Source organism: Balaenoptera musculus, chromosome 8, assembly GCF_009873245.2.
Source record: "Balaenoptera musculus isolate JJ_BM4_2016_0621 chromosome 8, mBalMus1.pri.v3, whole genome shotgun sequence".
Lineage (NCBI taxonomy): Eukaryota > Metazoa > Chordata > Mammalia > Artiodactyla > Balaenopteridae > Balaenoptera > Balaenoptera musculus.
The window spans coordinates 101,723,587-101,741,030 of record NC_045792.1 but is presented as its reverse complement, the minus strand read 5'-3'; the positions used below and the strand labels follow the sequence as shown (position 1 = coordinate 101,741,030).

Sequence of the window (17,444 nt, the reverse complement as noted above, 5' to 3'; positions counted from 1 at the left end):
TGTACTTGGTGCTAAATGAATATTCACTATATACTAGGCCCTGCATTACCTGCATTTTCACATGTAACCCTCTCACTATTATTATAAAGTAAGCACCATTATTATCTCTATTTTAAGGATTAAAATTTAGTAAGATTAAATAATCTGCCCATGGTCTTCAGTAAGGAAATGTCTTTATAAAAAGTAAACAGTGCCTTTCTGCTGCAGGCACTAAGGGCAGCGGCCATGGCTCTGCAGCAGCCCATGGCTATGGGCTTCAAGGTGACCCAGAACGTGAGCAAGGAAGATGACCCACAGACGCCAGCAGGGCACCTTACCAAGCAAAGCAAGTTAGTGAGGGACAAGCTCTGAGAGGCGTGGGGCTTCACTCCTTACAAGGAGTGGCCCTGCTGGAGGAGCTGGGCAGTGTTCCGGATACTATGAGGAGAGGAAAGTGGCTGCTAAGGGCTGAGCCTCCCTCCTTACTCTGCATAATAAAAACCTTAACAGAAAAAAAAAAAAGGTAAATGGTATAATCTCACTTATAAATTTATCCTAACAAAAATCTCATTTTTGTTTTAAATATTATAACTCTGCATATGATTTCATTTGAAAGAAGCGATCTATTGTTTAAAAAGTTTGGAAAATCACAGAGTCCTACATAGCACCTAACACTGACCATACAGTTAGTGCAGAACTTGGTATCAGATTAGAGGTTGGGGGTCACTTTTTGAGGGTTTTATATATCCTTTTTTTCATCACACTTTCTAAGACACCAGAACAGAGAGCATTTGAAATAATTTAACTGAAGGCCAACCGCTAGGAAAGTAATCACTCAAATAAATAGAAGACAAGGGGAAGGGCTTCTAGTACCATATATTGGGTTTTGGCCTAAAGCACGATAAACAAGGTCCAAAGTAGAAGAATGCATGAGTTCTCTAAGTATTACTCACAAAGTTGTACTACGATACTGGTTACCTACTTTCAGAGCATAAAATCTCTGTGGTGTAAGATCAAATTAATTAAAAGTTTCATTTACTATCTTCCCAGCAGGGATTCCTTTATCTTTGATTGCTAAATAGATTTTCCAAGGCCCATAGCAAAAAACCCAAGTGCCAAGCAGTGCTACTATCACAGAGATTTAAAAATAAGCTTTGTAAATAAATAAGAGCCTAGCGATATTCTTAAAAGCAGCCATCTCCCCTAGGGCCAATGTATAAGGAAAGCAGAACCTTGAAAAAACTGGACCATAAAATTTTTTCTTTAGGAGAATATTAATTTTAACAAGTAGTCTACTGCTTTGGAAAATATTTGTATAAGAAAACCAAATCAAAAAAAAAAAAAAAAAAAAAAAAGAAAACCAAATCAAGCAACCATTAAAAAAATCTACCTTTCCCCATTTTACTGTATATTTTTATTCTAGCTATAATTTTGGTGATATAAATCAGAGACTAAAAAAATAGCACTCTAAATAATCAATCATAGCAGAATTAACCACATGCAGTATTTCTAATGTAAACAGTTACCTGAGAATTCTGTCAGAAGTCTTGCTAGGACATCCTTGTTTACCAGTTCAGTCTTGCTAAGGCTGGAAGTGGTATCTACCCTAGTAGCTTCTTTGGTAATAGTGGGCTTCTTGGAAATCCCGAGATCAGATCCAGTCTTAACATCTTTGTGTTCTAGGACATCATAGGATCTCTGTGGCCAAGATTCTGGAGCAAATGTTAAAGTCTGCTTGAGTATTTCTTCGGGAGATTCTACTTTATCCTGTGCAGAAGCGGACTTCTCAACCTTCCTTTCACTCAGTTCTCTCAGTGCTCTGATTGTGAGCTGTTCCTGCTCTAAATCAAGAGATGCCACTGGGGTACCCTGGGTAGGGAAAACATCCAGAAGCTCACTCCCATCTGTTTCTTTGCTTTGTTCACTGTATTTGCCTTCTATGTTTTCAATTTCAGAACCACCTGACTCACTTTCATGTAAAACATCTACCGGAAGAGTTGTTTTAAAGTCCTTAGTTTTCTCTGATGTTGCTTCGAAGGTATTTCCTTCACCTTTACCTACTATTCCTTTCTCTCTGGTTTCTGTAAAGGCTGCTATCAGGTCCTCTGGGGAAGAATCATCTGTATCGTTAACACTTTTTTCATGCAATGACTCCAAATAGGCAGAGGTTGTCACATTTCGTGAGAATTCTGTCTTATCATTAAAAACCTTTGGAGATGCTTCTGAAGGAAGTTTGGGGTTCTCAGCTGCAACAAGCTTTTCAGGAGCAACTACACTCATACTATCTGACTGCTTCACATCTTCTGACGTGACATTCATATTAGGTACTTGTGAACATTCTGCCTCACCAGCTGGACTCCTTCCAAGAACATCAGGCTGAACTTGTCGTGGCGCAGAGTCACTGATGGACCTGTCAAAGTTTCCAGATGTTTTGTCTTCCCTATTACAATTAAGAATCTCTTTCATTGCTCTTTCATCTGTTTTTACAACAGCACTTGGGATGGAAACAGGTTTTTCAGCCTGAATTTTGTTGCTCTCAAATGAAGTATCTGCTGTGATGTCCTCTATCACCGTGTCATCAGATTCACCAGAACTACCAGCCTCTGTCACCTCTCCCAACACAGAGGTCTGCCAGTTCATTGCACCTTTCAGGTGGCCATCAGGTAAAACCACTTTCACTGTGGCCACTCCAGAACCAAGAGAGACACATTTCTCAAATGGAGATCCAGGTAACTCTGAAAGTGTGTCATCTCTTTTCTGCACATTGCCTCGCACACCTTTGATACTGATTTCCTGTGTAGAGTTGAGACGGTCTGGCATAGCATTTTCCTGTGGGAGAGATGTTTCTGCCCAATCACCTGTTGATTTAGGGATAGTAGTGCTCCCATTAATAGAACATACAGGAATTTTCTGATGAGTGTTACTTTTAAGACTTACAACTGGAATTTCTGAAATATATTCACCCATGTCAGGTCCTGCAGCTTTTGTGATGTAGTCAGATTTATCACTCTGCTGTTTTACTTGGGGAACCAAATCCCAAGTCAATATTTCATTAGTAAAGTTATGCATATCATTTACACATCTAGATACCTCCTCCAATGCTGCAGTTGTGTGTGAAAACTGCCTAGTGAGCAAGGCAGAAGCTGGGGAACGCCCTGTTTCTTTATTTCTCAGTGGAAATACTTTGTCATTAGACTCAGAAATGTCTGCAGGTGATTCTCTATCAGTGTGCACTGCCCAGCTACCAAAATCATTTATGTTTTCCTTATATGCGTCTTTAAATTCTCTGTCAAATGCTGCTTTGTCAATAATTACTTCAAATGGTGATTCAGGGGAATCCTTTTCCATAATACCACCTCCTGAAACTTCAGAGGGGGACAAGGAATACGTACAAATACCTTCTGCTTTATACTGCTCGGTGGGTGGCTTCTGGGCTGTTAGCAAAGTGAATTTGTCATCTGCATCCAAGGCAGTTCTATCGTCCCTACTTGGTACCTCATTTGGGTTCTTGGACTCTTGATCTTTATTTATCTGCTGTTGCATTTGACCAACTTCCTCTGAGAGAAAAGCAGGATGATCTGGGAAACTGTCTGGAATGGAAGGACGGTTACAGTGAACTCCTTCTGCAACAGAAACTGGGGAGTCTGCTATGTCTTTACTGGTCTCCTGAGGCTTTTCCATCTTTTTCACATCTAGAAGAGCCAAGCAGTCTTTTCTTTCTTTGGCTAAAATAGGCTGGCTGCCTAACACTTTGCTTGTTTCTCCATGTAGTATTGTAAGGTCAGTATTATATATTTCAGAAGATGAACAAAAGAAGGAAGTCATAATTTCTGAAGGTGGCTCATCAGAGCAAAGAGAGCTCAATCCCTCTATGGTCAGAATTTCAAAGAAAAAACAATTGTTTACCAGGTACAATTACACATTAGCTAGTCAGGCCAAGCAGCATGCTTTTTATTTTTAAATTCGTATATATACACACAGGATGTATATATACACACACATAAATATATAACAAAACAATGATCAACAGTTATCCTATAAGACATGCATAAAATTGTCAGCAGTGAAACAGAAAAGGCTTATCATGCCACAAATTGCAAAAAACAAAAAATTTTCAAGATAAAATACTTTTGAATTTACTTTTTCCCTTTAATGGTAAAGCATGAAGAAGGGTATAATAAGATGGATAATGTGGGGAAGTGTCTTTCCTTTGGTATTTGGTATAGCTATTCAACAGAAACAATGTAATCCATATAAAACAAACAACTTGATATTATGAAGTACTGATATGCTCTCATCTGTAGGGGGAACAATTCAGGACACACACCTTCTATAAAACCACTGTTAGAGTATGACAGTCTGAAAAGGAAAAAAAGAAGTGACCAGAGTTCCCCCACCACCACCAGAGATATAGCGGACCCCTCCTAAGCCTAAAAATCAGACTAGAAGTAGTCTATTCCATCCACAGGGAAGATGGGCCCCAGGTACAGATGGCCTCAATGTCTTAAACTAAAGGGCACTGAAAAGGTTGGTCTGTTCCAAAATCTCTTGCACCACCTTGCCAATTCCAACAAAACTGAACTGTGTAAATTGGTTTCCTTTATGAAGAAGAGTAAACTTCAGAAATCCTTTTAAAACAGAAAATATCTCCCTAAAAGCAATACACTAATTAAGTCTTAACAGTTTTTAATATCACAGTAGCCACTGATTTACCACACTGTTTTCCAACTAACCAATCTAGGAAGTTTTTACTGGGGAAAAGCTCAAAACAACTGTCCCAAGGGCAGGCACTATCTTTCTTACACACTGTTTTATCTCTGGAGTTGGAACAAAGTAGGTCTTAAATAAATAGTTCCAAATGAATGAATCAAAGATTCAGCTTGGTCAGATGAGACCTAAGTAGGCTCAGGACAGCAATGCCTTCCTTGAGTGTGAATGAGTAATTGGGAAGATGTGAAAGAGAAAAAGCTTTGGGATTACTTTTACTCAGCTTATGTTCTTTTTCAGTGAGAAGCTGAATAATAACCAGACAAAAGCAAAATTATGATTTATTCAAAACCATTTTATAAAGATGAAAAGAAATAATATCTTATTGCAAGAAATAAAATTCCACTATTATAAAAATGTTTCCAAATGCCAGATAAAGTTCCCCTATTCTAACACATCACTGAAATCTGATGTAATAGGATCTCTGACTTTTAGAACAGTGTAACTGTAATCATTGGAGGCGGGGGGGGGGGGGGGGGGGGGGGGGAGGGGGGAGGGGAGAGGGAAAGTCTTTGTAAATTGAGGAAAAATAAAGTTTGGTGGTACAAAGTGTACCAGTGAGACAGAAGTAAGCTGGAATTCATATTTAGTTCTAATGCAGTAAACACGGCTTGCAGCTATCACTCTATAGTATGGCTACGCAGCAAGATTGGATTAAGGATAAATGAAGCTCACCACTGTAGGTTAAAATGTTTTAAAAAACCTGAAATTTAAAGAACTGTGGCCTACATTTAAATCAGAAATATTCCACAGGGCTTCCCTGGCGGCACAGGGGTTAAGAATCCGCCTGCCAATGCAGGGGACATGGGTTCAAGCCCTGGTCCAGGAAGGTCCCACATTCTGCAGAGCAACTAAGCCCGTGCGCCACAACTACTGAGCCTGTGCTCTAGAGCCCGCGCGCCACAACTACTGAACCCATGTGCCACAACTACTGAAGCCCGTGCACCTAGAGCCCATGCTCCACAACAAGAAGAAGCGACCGCAATGAGAAACCTGTGGACCACAACTAAGAGTAGCCCCCGCTCGCCGCAACTGGAGAAAGCCTGCGCGCAGCAACAAAGACCCAACGCAGCCATAAATTTAAAAACAAACAAACAAACAGGAATGGAACCTTGAGGTGAGCAAAACTGACTCCACCTCAGAGGGAAGGCTCAGCTTATGTTTTATAGAGACTGAGATTTCAGAAGATTTAGACCTGTCATTTTACAGAAACAAGTGGACAAAATGAATTAGTAATAATTCATTAGTAATTACTGAGTGCCATTATCACGTGCCTGACACTGTTTTAGAAACTAGATTAAAAGCAGTGAACAACACAGAAAAAAATCCTTGCCTTTGTGGAGCTTACAATACAGAGCGGGAGACAGAAAATAAGCAAAATCAATAAGTAAAATGATGATGACGTGGAGGTGGATTCGATGAAATGAAAAAGAGAGCAACCTACATTGAATGCTAGTGAAAGAATGCACACAGTACTACAAACCAAAAAAGCAAGGTAGGGAGTTCCCTGGCGGTCCAGTGGTTAGGACTTGGTGCTTTCACTGCCGTGGGCCCTGGTCAGGCAACTAAGATCCCGCAAGCCACACAGTGCGGCCAAAAAAAAAAAGCATGGTAGAAATGTTTTGCTTTGTCAGGACACAAACTTTTCCGTTTTCTAAGCCTTGTTTCTTTTTTAACTTCCTTGAACTCTTTTTTTTTTTTTTAAGGATTTTTTTGATGTGGACCATTTAAAAAATCTTTATTGAATTTGTTACAATATTGCTTCTGTTTTATGTTTTGGTTTTTTGGCTGAGAGATATGTGGGATCTTAGCTCCCCGACAAGGGATTGAACCCGCACCCCCTGCATTGAAAGGTGAAGTCTTAACCAATGGACCGCCAGGGAAGTCCCTCCTTGAACTCTTAATACTCCAAAAGTTTCGAGTTAGGTATATAATAATCTGAGGTAAAGCTAGAAGATTAGGTTAGAAATCATATTCTCAGAATAACAAGTTCTGTACTGAATGCCATGACTGCTTGACAGACTTCAAACATTTTACTAAAGATCTGTCAATATGATGTAACTATTATATATACAAAAGAACTTTAATCATGTTCCCTAACAATTCTGTGACCTAATACTTGCAGTGGATAGTGTTTTCAGGGCACAGGTTTAGGGGGTAAACAGAGTATGATGTCGCATTCATTCCTCAGTGATTGTGAGATGCAGATATTAGCTCTCATGATTGTCAATCAAGGTTTCCCACATGTAGCAAAATAAGTTAGCATCTTCATCTTTGTTTTAATTTTAATAATTATCTTGTTTAGAATTTCAGCAAATGGAAAGAAGTTTATTTGGCTAGTTGAAACCCTCACAAACTTGAACAGAGCTGACTTGTACAAAGACAATGGAAAAAACTGGTCTGGAAGTAAAGAACTTATAATGGCATGAAAACATTAAATAAAACAAAGACCAGAATCTAATAAGCCTTTAGAAACTAAGCTCCCATAAGTAAAGACTCTTCCAATTAGTCAGTATGACACTTAATAGTCATTAGTGTTGTCAAAGTCTGTACCTGGCAAAACAGCAGAAAACTCCAGGGAGTTTGAAGGGTGTTAGTTTTTAAAAATACTATACCCTGCAAAACTGCCTGATGGAATAACTCTGGATTATCTTACATCTCAGAAAATGTCTACTACCTTTCCTTTTTCAAAACATCCAGCCCTTCACATGCACTACAAGATATTTTCAACATTACTCAAAACAAATGTCTGTCAAAAATCTCATTATGAATATTTTCTAGATTAGTTATTTGCTATAATGCAATTTAATGTGCACATTCATTTTCAAAAAGTCTAATTACTTAAAAATATAGCATTATTCTAATTATACAAGCAAGAGTTACACATCTAATAGATTTGTCAAAAAGGGAATCAATATATGGTAAGAGATGAAAAATGTCATAACCCCGCAACAATCATGAGAATGTTCCCAAATGTATTCAGTACTGAGCTCCTTGCTTACTCAATTTCTTCTTAAACTCTAAATATTCAGAAGTCTCCATTTAAGTATATTATCTTAAATAAGACTAGGAATTTAAGTTGGCAGTCATATTCTAAATTTCTAGACCACTACCAAACCAAAAATTCCTATTAAAAGATGCAAAATCCGGTCTTCCCCGGTGGCGCAGTGGTTAAGAATCCTCCTGCCCACTATTTACAATAGCCAGGTCATGGAAGCAACCTAAATGCCCATCAACAGATGAATGGATAAAGAAGTTGTGGTACATATATACAATGGAATATTACTCAGCCATAAAAAGGAACGAAACTGAGTCGTTTGTTGAGACGTGGATGGATCTAGAGACTGTCATACAGAGTGAAGTAAGTCAGAAAGAGAAAAACAAATATCGTATATTAACACATGTATGTGGAACCTAGAAAAATGGTACAGATGAGCCGGTTTGCAGGGCAGAAGTTGAGACACAGATGTAGAGAACAGACATATGGATACCAAGGGGGGAAAACTGCGGTGGGGTGGGGATGGTGGTGTGCTGAATTGGGCGATTGGGATTGACATGTATACACTGATGTGTATAAAATTGATGACTAATAAGAACCTGCAGTATAAAAAAAAACCAAACAAACAAAACAACTAAAAAAAAAAAAAAAAGAATCTGCCTGCCAACGCAGGGGACATGGGTTCGAGAGCTGGTCCGGGAAGATCCCACATGCTGCCGAGCAACTAAGCCCGTGCGCCACAACTACTGAGCCTGTGCTCTAGAGCCTGCGAGCCACAACTACTGAGCCTGTGTGCCACAACTACTAAAGCCCGCACACCTAGAGCCCACGCTCTGCAACAAGAGAAGCCACTGCAATGAGAAGCCCGCGCACCACAACAAAGAGCACCCCCCGCCCCCCGCTCGCTGCAACTAGAGAAAGCCCACGCGCAGCAACGAAGACGCAACGCAGCCAAAAAAAAAAAAAAAACCAAACCAAAAAGATGCAAAATCCTTTCATCACACTTACTAATCGTGTGGCCTTAATCTCAGTTCCTTAATCTTAAAGTTGCTTAATCTCATCTGAAAATTGAAAATTGGGATACTAAAGCACCTAACTTGAGAACTGCTGTGAGGATTAAATGAGTTAATACATGTGAAGTGCTTAGAACAGGATCTGGCACTTAATAAATCTTCAAAAAATGTCCCCAAACACCATATTCTCCAAAAAGTATCTCCTAACATAGAGACTCCAGACCATATGCCTTTTTGTTTGGGGAGAGAAAAAAGGCATAGTGCCAAATCACAACCACCTTCACGTGGTATAAAATAAAGAAAATCCTCATTTAGAGTTTTAGACACTTCCCTCCAACCAGCCATAAATAAAAGGAAGTAATTTAAAGAGCTTTTATCTACTTCAAAATTTGGGGTGATGAAACTTCTGAATCATCTAGTACAAACCAAATGCCTATGACATTCCAAGAACTGTGCAAAGTACTATGTGGATAAAGACATTTAGTACAACCCAACATATAAAAAATTCTAAGTCAATGCTGAAAGATAAAAGAACTTTTCCTTAACAAAATGTTTCAGCAAATGATCTTTACTATCATCAAAGTATATTTTAGTTCAACATACAACTAGCTGAACAATTTAACAACCTAGTATAAAAATAGCCCTTGGCACCATCTTTTATAGTCCTTTTCAAACTTTAGAACAACTACTAGTACTTCATGGGCTCTATCTCTCTGACTGAGTAGGATGGAGCTCAGGAATCTGCATTACAAGTTTGCCAGTAATGAACCCTGTTTGGGAACCACAGCTTTACAGCGTTTTATTAGTTTTCGAGGGGTAGAAAAGCCAAGCTGTACTTCAGAACTTTAGCCCTGTAAAAATTCCACAGGCGTAGAGATTGGCACTCTTCACTCTCACTCACCACAGATTCTCTTTGTCCAGGAGCACAACTTACAGGTTAGTAGGGCATGGGGCAGGGGTGATCCTTTTGTGCCTGCTTTAAATACTTCCATATACTAATTTTAAAGTACAGTAACTTGAGGGAATTCCCTGGCGGTCCAGTGGTTAAGACTCGGCACTTTCACTGCCGTGGGCCTGGGTTCCATCCCTGGTCGGGGAACTAAAATCCCACAAGCGTGGCAAAAAACAAACAAAACAAAACAAACAAAAAACACCCTTCTCTTTACTTTGTTTCTTATTCCCCAAACTGTCTTTTAGAAAAAGGTTTAGTACTTTTTTATTCAAGTGTTTTATAACTTAATAATGAAAACACAATGTGATCTAGAAACAAGTAAGCAATAATGAATGTTATATGAGACTTCTTCCTTAAAAGAGTGAATAACTTAGAATTATGCTATACTGGAGTTACCATTTGGTTACTACCCCCCTCAGGAAATTCATTTCTTTTAACTCAAAGGATACCTGTAACAAGGAAAAAGCATACACATCAGCGAAGAAAGGGTGCCAGCCTATAGTAAACCACTAAGTTACTTTTTCACATACATACTATGCATATTCATACAAGGGAGGCTTGAAATATTCAGGTATAGATTTTTCTACACTTGAATTTTCTCATGTTCACAAAACAAGAGGGAAAGACAAATTATCGTGCAAAACAGTATCAGCAACTTTCAGCCAAAGCATCAAAATAGGAAGTTAGCCAGCAGACACTTTGCAGCCAAGCTAGATCCTAAACAAAAAGTCTCTTTTGTACAAAGAAAAATGTTTTGCTTTTGTTTAAAAAAAGGCTGTAACTGGCATATTTTTTCTCCTCAACGCTTGCCCCAAAGTTCAGTGCTTAACTTCCTATTCCAGATGCCTACTGCATTACTCAAACTGAACGCAAATATTCATTACTGCAAATGTACTTCCAATTCTACATGGTGGGTAGATCCTCTCTTTCTAATCTTATTTTCACCCACTTTTCTTCCAATGTTTTCTAAAGAAAATTGTAGTATTTTCCAGCCTCCAGTTTTTGTCAAAGATTTCAAAAGTAGAAACCAAATTTCAGTTTGATTTTGTGTCTGATGGAGTACATCCCCCAGATGATGCTAAATTACATCACTAATAGCAATAATATGGTTAAAATAGTAATTTCTGCCTCTTCTGCTCTCATGATTTTAACATTAACCTCAAAATGACATCTCTAAAAATACCTGTAAACCCTAAAATACAACTAATATATCATCTTTACTGTAGGTAGTGGTTATGCGCATGGACGGTGGAGTCCTAGGTGTGTCACTTACTGCGTGACCTTGAGCAAGTTATTTCACCATTTTAAACCCCAGTTTCCTCAATTAGTAAAAGAGGCAGTACCTTTCCTCCATAAAATTGGCTGTGAGGATTAAATGAGATGATTCACATAAAGTACTGAGCACAGTAAAAGCTCGGGAAAAAAAAAAATTGGCCACATACCACATCCATACCTCTGTTAATATCCTTATTTAACAGTACAGGAAAACATCATTAAAATTTACTCCCCTATTTTGAGATGCCTGGGGATTAAGCTGAAATTAAACTCTGCTTGATGAGAAAAAAGGACTCAATAAGCAAAAGACTGCAAAGCACCTACTCAGGAGTACAACTTATTTAAGAAGGAACTGATTATTCCATTGATATTCTCATCACAAATCTATTCGTTAGTTTTCAAAAAGCTTAATTTACTAGCTTAAGTAGCTGTATACTTCAAGGTAGTACAATTTAATAAAGATTACATAATTTCCTTTTGAAAGATTTAACTGCCCTTTCTTCTCAGTCCAAATTAATGACAACTTTGGGAATTCCCTGGCAGTCCAGTGGTTAGGACTCAGCACTTTCACTGCGGTGGGCCTGGGTTCGATCCCTGGTTGGGGAATTTAAGATTCCACAAGCTGCAAGGTGTGGCCAAAAAAAAAAAAAAAAAACAACTTTTAGTACATGCATCTCCTTAAAGCTCAATAATGATAAGTATATATTTCAGGATTAAAAATGTCATTCTTAAATATGAAAATGTCCTACTTAATTACTGCTACATATTGCTTGATATGGTTTAGATATATAAAAGTAAGGCACAATCCTCCAAGGCTAAATGGCTAAGGGATATGGAAGCCAGAGACAGATTAGTTGGGTTAGTGCCAATGATGGACTCAAGGTACCTGCTGGTGACAGTCACTCTGAAAGGCCTGCGGTTGGGTGGAACTGGTCCTAGCTATTCTCTCCAGGGGTTTTAATCCAGTTAACCAAGTATACCAACAACTTCCTTTCCCTTAGTTTTATTAAGGCAGACTAGAAGCTACCAGACTTGGCTACCTTAGAACACACCTAATCACTTGCCAAGGAGTACCCTCAAAAAACTGAATAGGCTGATCTCTAGACCTGCCAATGAAGTAGAGCACCAACTGGGTTGCTTTTCCATTATGTTTTTTTGCAGGAGAAAATGTTGGTAATAGAGGCTACACTGGAACACCTTCAGGGATATGACATTTTTAAATGCTTCTTTACAATGCAATACCCTTTTAACAATAACACTACCCTGAATCTGCACTGGTCGAAATAACTATAAGAAAAAGGAAGAATGACAAATCTATTTTCTTTAACAAACTCTCATACTCACTGAAACTGAAGCCTACTTAAACATTTTTAATTACAAAAATCCTCTTTATTTACCTCCATTTTACCTGAGTGTATATGTAATTTCTCCTAACAGGGATTAAAGTAATTTTTTAAACTCTGACACTTATCTTTCTCAACATTCTATACATTAGGTATGTTGTGCTTAGGTTGTACTGTTACACTATTTAGGATATTAATTATTCCCTTTCTGTATGAAAAAAGTGACTATGAAGAATGTATTTTAGAAGATCTGAAATACAACAGAGAAAATACAATTATTTGTTCTATTTACACTATGATATTTTTACTGATTTATCTTCCAGAGTAGAATAAATGTAATACCTATTTGCCTAAATTATTGAATTTCTCATGAGGAAAAAAAAGAACCCTTAGAAATATAAATCTGGTTGGGTTCCAGATGTCAAGGATCAATTTGTATGTTTGAGTTACTTTCTAACATTCACAAAATATCTTTTAATGTAAACAATTTTTTTTAATTTCAAAGGTCATGATCTGACCCAGAAGATATCCAAATTCACACAATGAGGCACATTATAAAAATGCTGGGGACTCTGAATGTCATCAGTCTGAATTAAAACCAACAAATTATCTATCTATCATGTTTCCTAAGAAGCAGAAACTCTGAAAAACATTTACTATGTTCATTTTATCCCATTTATGATTTTATTCCTATAAAGTCAAAGTCTTCCCAACAAACCAGCACCCAGACTTTGCATTCCAGCTAGGACAATAAACTCTTTGCACAAGGCTTCTTAGACCTATCTAGTGAGTTTAATTACCTTTTTTCAGATAATGCTTTTCCACTGACCTATACTCGAGGAGGAGCACAACAGCACAAATGAAACAGCACTTTATTATTAGCGCAAATCAAAGAAGCACACTCTCTCTTCCAGGTTCTTGGCAGTGCTTCCCCTACAAACACAGAGTTAACGACTCTGATTCCCTTCCTCACTGGTTGACAGATTAAAAACAAACAACCCCCCCAAAACACCACAACTTAATCTCTAGGAAAACAAGCCCTGCTTGCCAAAAATTCAACCGACTTGTTCAATGTTCCTAGGCAATTTGGAATTGGCCTACCTCTTGGGACGAATCTCAGATAGGTTCACACTAAAGTATTCTAGCTAGGACACTGTATTAGTTCAGTGGAAGCACACTTTAAAAGTTTTTCCAAATCTACTACCTATCCAAACCAGTTACATAACCGCAAATCTATGGGTCAAATGCATTCTGGACGTGGTGTGTTTTCTGAGCCACAATTCTATCTACTCCAAGTTCTGTGGGCAAGTTTTTAATTTTTAAGAAATACTCAAAACTACACCTAAAGCTTACGCTATGTTAAAGGGTCCACCTAGCCTCATTCTATTTTATTAAGCTTTACAGGAAATCCATTAGAAACTGCTAAATAGAAAGCACTGGCTTGGATTTGGTTTTTATTTTAGGGGATTTGGGGGTAACAGAAAACCTGCACCTCATATCCCCAGTTACAGCCTCTTTCTCAACATTTTTCTTTTATTAATGCACACAAAAAATGACAGACTTGCCTTGTGAGGTCGAAAATAGAGATACAGGCTGAGAGGAAGAAACAAAGGAATCTGAAAGAAAATATACAGCGTGAGAATTTGACAACCTCACACAGGAATTTGAACTTTAACTTTCCATTTTTTTTTTTTTGGCCAAGCACCTTAATTTCACTGGGTTTAAGCAAGATGAGAAAATCCAAATCTATACTTCCAATTACTGTTTTCACTCACCTGGCAACAAAACCTTATTTCATTTTCAAGATGCATTTCTAAAAGGTAATCAATTCAATTTTTTGGTCAAATATTCTCACCTGCAAAGGAAGAAAAGAGGAACCCCTAGCATTTTTAAACAAGTATAACCTCAAGAAAGATAATGCTCGTCTGCAACTTCATGTGGGAAAGGAAAAACAGGGATCTGTGTACTGATTTTGCTTGTAACCATTTTCAACTTCATTTTGAGGAGTCAGTCACGAATATGAGTACTAAACATTATAGTTGGCAAACATGTAAAATTGACCCTGAATACTTTTAATGATTAAATACTTTTAATCACAATTAATCCACTGGGAAAATAGGACCAACATGGGAAATCTTCCATATCTTAAATTACACTTCTCTAAATTTGGCAACATATATCAAAATTTTAAATGCATAAACTTTCTCTGACACCTCCTGCACATATTCTTTAACTTGGCAGATATATTTGCATACATGTACAAAGACACGTATATAAGGATATTCATAAGAGCACTGGTTATAAATCTAGGAATAATCTAAACGGCCATCAATAAACGTCTACTTATATAGTTACATCCAAATAATGGAATACTTGCTGCTATGAAAAAGAATGAGGTACAGCTATATATGTTGATATATTAAATTAAAAACCAAAGTACTGGGGATTTCCCTGGTGGCTCAGTGGTTGAGAATATGCCTGCCAATGCAGGGGACACGGGTTCGAGCCCTGTTCTGGGAGGATCCCGCATGCCGCGGAGCAACTGGGCCCGTGAGCCACAACTACTGAGCCTGCGTGTCTGGAGTTTGCGTTCCGCAACAAGAGAGGCCACGATAGTGAGAGGCCCGCGCACCGCGATGAGGAGTGGCCCACGCTCGCCGCAACTAGAGAAAGCCCTCGCACAGAAACGAAGACCCAACACAGCCAAAAATAAATAAATTAATTAAAAACAAAAAAAACCCAAAGTACTTTAGTGCATACCATGTGCCTCCATTTGTTAACTGGCAACAAAAGGGACTTTGAGGTCTGGGGCAGGAGGGAGATTTGCTTTTCACTACAACCTTTGGCCTTAAAAGAAAAATAATCAAACAGAATATAAATTGCCATTGGTAAAAATGGAAAAAAAATTAAAACAGCACGTGAAAAACAAAACCCTCCAAAAGTGCCCCTAAATATACTGATCTTCACTTAACGTCTTTTTTCTTGCAATTATAAAAATGTTTTCACAAATATTAGAAATACACTTAAAATGAGGAGATTGCTTTAAAGGACTGGGCCATCACTATATCTGTAAGTACTAATCTAAATACAACACAGGGAATATAGCCTATATTTTATAGTAACTATAAATGGAGTATAACCTGTAAAAATTGTGAACCACTGCATTGTGCATCTGTAATGTACATAATATTGAACATCAACTATACTTCAGTTAAAAAAAGCAAACTATTTAGTCAACAGACATGGAACATGTTAACACCAAGGCAGAATTTAGTGGACAAGAGGCAGTAATTCAGTAACTCAAGACCAGAATTTTAAAATTCACTACTTTTTAATTATCCTAAAATGAAGCATCACATTTACTCCTACAAATGAAAAACAGTTCGCCTTTCCTTGTTAAAGCAAGCATTTCTATCTATTTCTTTAATGTTTCCAGATGGGTTCATCTCTTTTCTTTTAAATTTATTTATTTATTTATGGCTGCATTGGGTCTTCGTTGCTGTGCGCGGGCTTTCTCTAGTTGCGGTGAGAGAGGGCTACTCTCTGTTGTGGCGCGCGGGCTTCTCAGTGCAGTGGCTTCTCTTGTTGAACAGCACGGGCTCTAGGCACTCAGGCTTCAGTAGTTGTGGCACACGGGCTCTAGAGCGCAGGCTCCGTAGTTGTGGTGCACGGGGCTTAGTTGCTCCGCGGCATGTGGGATCTTCCTGGACCAGGGCTCAAACCCGTCTCCCCTGCATTGGCAGGCGGATTCTTAACCACTGTGCCACCAGGGAAGCCCCCCAGATGGGTTCACTTCTGTATGCAATTATCTGCAACATTAAATCTCTGCCAACTGAACAAATCTGAAAATCCAAATGCTAATAAATAAGCCTGATGACAAAAAAGATCCTATCCACCCGACACCCCTCCTAATGGAAAATTTCGACATACAAAGTTTTATGCAATAGCATCTATTTTGATACAGAACACAGATAACCAGTAGTAGTTTGCAACAATATTGCATGAGGTCTTCTAACTTACACAACCATGTTGTATTCATATGCCATATTTATGCTACAGGCAACTGAACCCAAAAAAGGCAACCTTACTGCTCAAATACTATTAATTAAATCAAACGTTATCTTCAAGTAGCTAGGTCTAGGCACTGTATTAGCACAGAGATGATGGTTGTGCACAAGCAACTGAAAAAGACAAACCAGTAAAACTGTATGCATTATGGGAATGCAGCAGAGGCAGAAGAGATGTTCATCACGTGAACAAGACAGGGGAAGGCATTCTGGAGAGAAGGAACAACTGATCAGATTCCAAATGGCTTTAAATGTCATGTAATGAAATTTAGATTACATTATGTATAATGAGGCGTCACTGAAGGTAAGGGATTCACAATATCACATGTATTTTAAAGAGAACTCTGGCAGCAGGGTCGAGTATGGACTTAAATGAAAAGCTACTACATAATCTTGGCAAGACATGAGGGCTTAACTAAGGCAGTGAAGATGGGAATAAGGGGATAGATACGACAGGACAGAATGGCCTGGACTTGGTCATTGGATGTTGGAGACTGGAGAAGCAAAAATCAAAGGACTGAAGGACTACATGAAATGCCACTTGGTTGGGGAATGAAACAGAGAAGAAATTCTTTATATTAATTTCCACTAAAAAATAAGTTGTCTAAGGCATATCAAAGAGGAAACTGTTTACCAATATAAATAGGCTCAGGGTTATAGATAAAGCAGCAAAAATCTCCACTCTGATGGAACTTCTATTCTACCGTGGCAGACAGACAATATACAAAATAAATAAGTCAAATACCGTAAGATAGATTATGACAAGTGGTAAGAGAAATAAAGCAGGAAAGGCCTATAAGGTGTGTTTTCTCTTGTGCAAGTTAGATCAGGTGGCCAGGAAAAGACCTAAAGGAGGTGAGAGAGTGAAGAGCTGCGAGAATGTATGAGGGAAGAGCATTCTAGGTACAGTGAACAGCAAATAAGACTGCGGTAGAGAGGTATTCCTGGTGTGAAGAACAGCAAGATCAGCGTGGCTAAAGCTGGGTGAGCAAGGGGGAGGCTGGGACCAGATATTGTAGGGCTTCATAAGTCTTCTAAGGACTTCAGCAT

General features: G+C 38.4%; 1 protein-coding gene across 6 annotated transcripts in view; it reads right to left on the bottom strand.

The window, feature by feature from the left end:
• The window catches only part of RTN3 (reticulon 3), a 55,737-nt gene that overhangs the window by 31,903 nt on the left and 6,390 nt on the right, over positions 1 to 17,444 (bottom strand). Inside the window, exons 2-4 of one of the 6 annotated variants that reach the window (XM_036859654.1) lie at positions 13,893 to 13,943; positions 3,378 to 3,848; positions 1,506 to 2,837 (exon numbers count right to left, since the gene is read on the bottom strand). The exons of 1 other annotated variant lie outside the window; for it this stretch is intronic. In XM_036859654.1, coding sequence (XP_036715549.1) covers positions 1,506 to 2,837; positions 3,378 to 3,848; positions 13,893 to 13,943 — 1,854 coding nt within the window. Of the gene's footprint in view, positions 1 to 1,505; positions 3,849 to 13,892; positions 13,944 to 17,444 lie in introns of all 6 variants that reach the window. 4 more of the 6 variants (XM_036859653.1, XM_036859652.1, XM_036859655.1 and 1 more) reach the window with 4 other exon arrangements.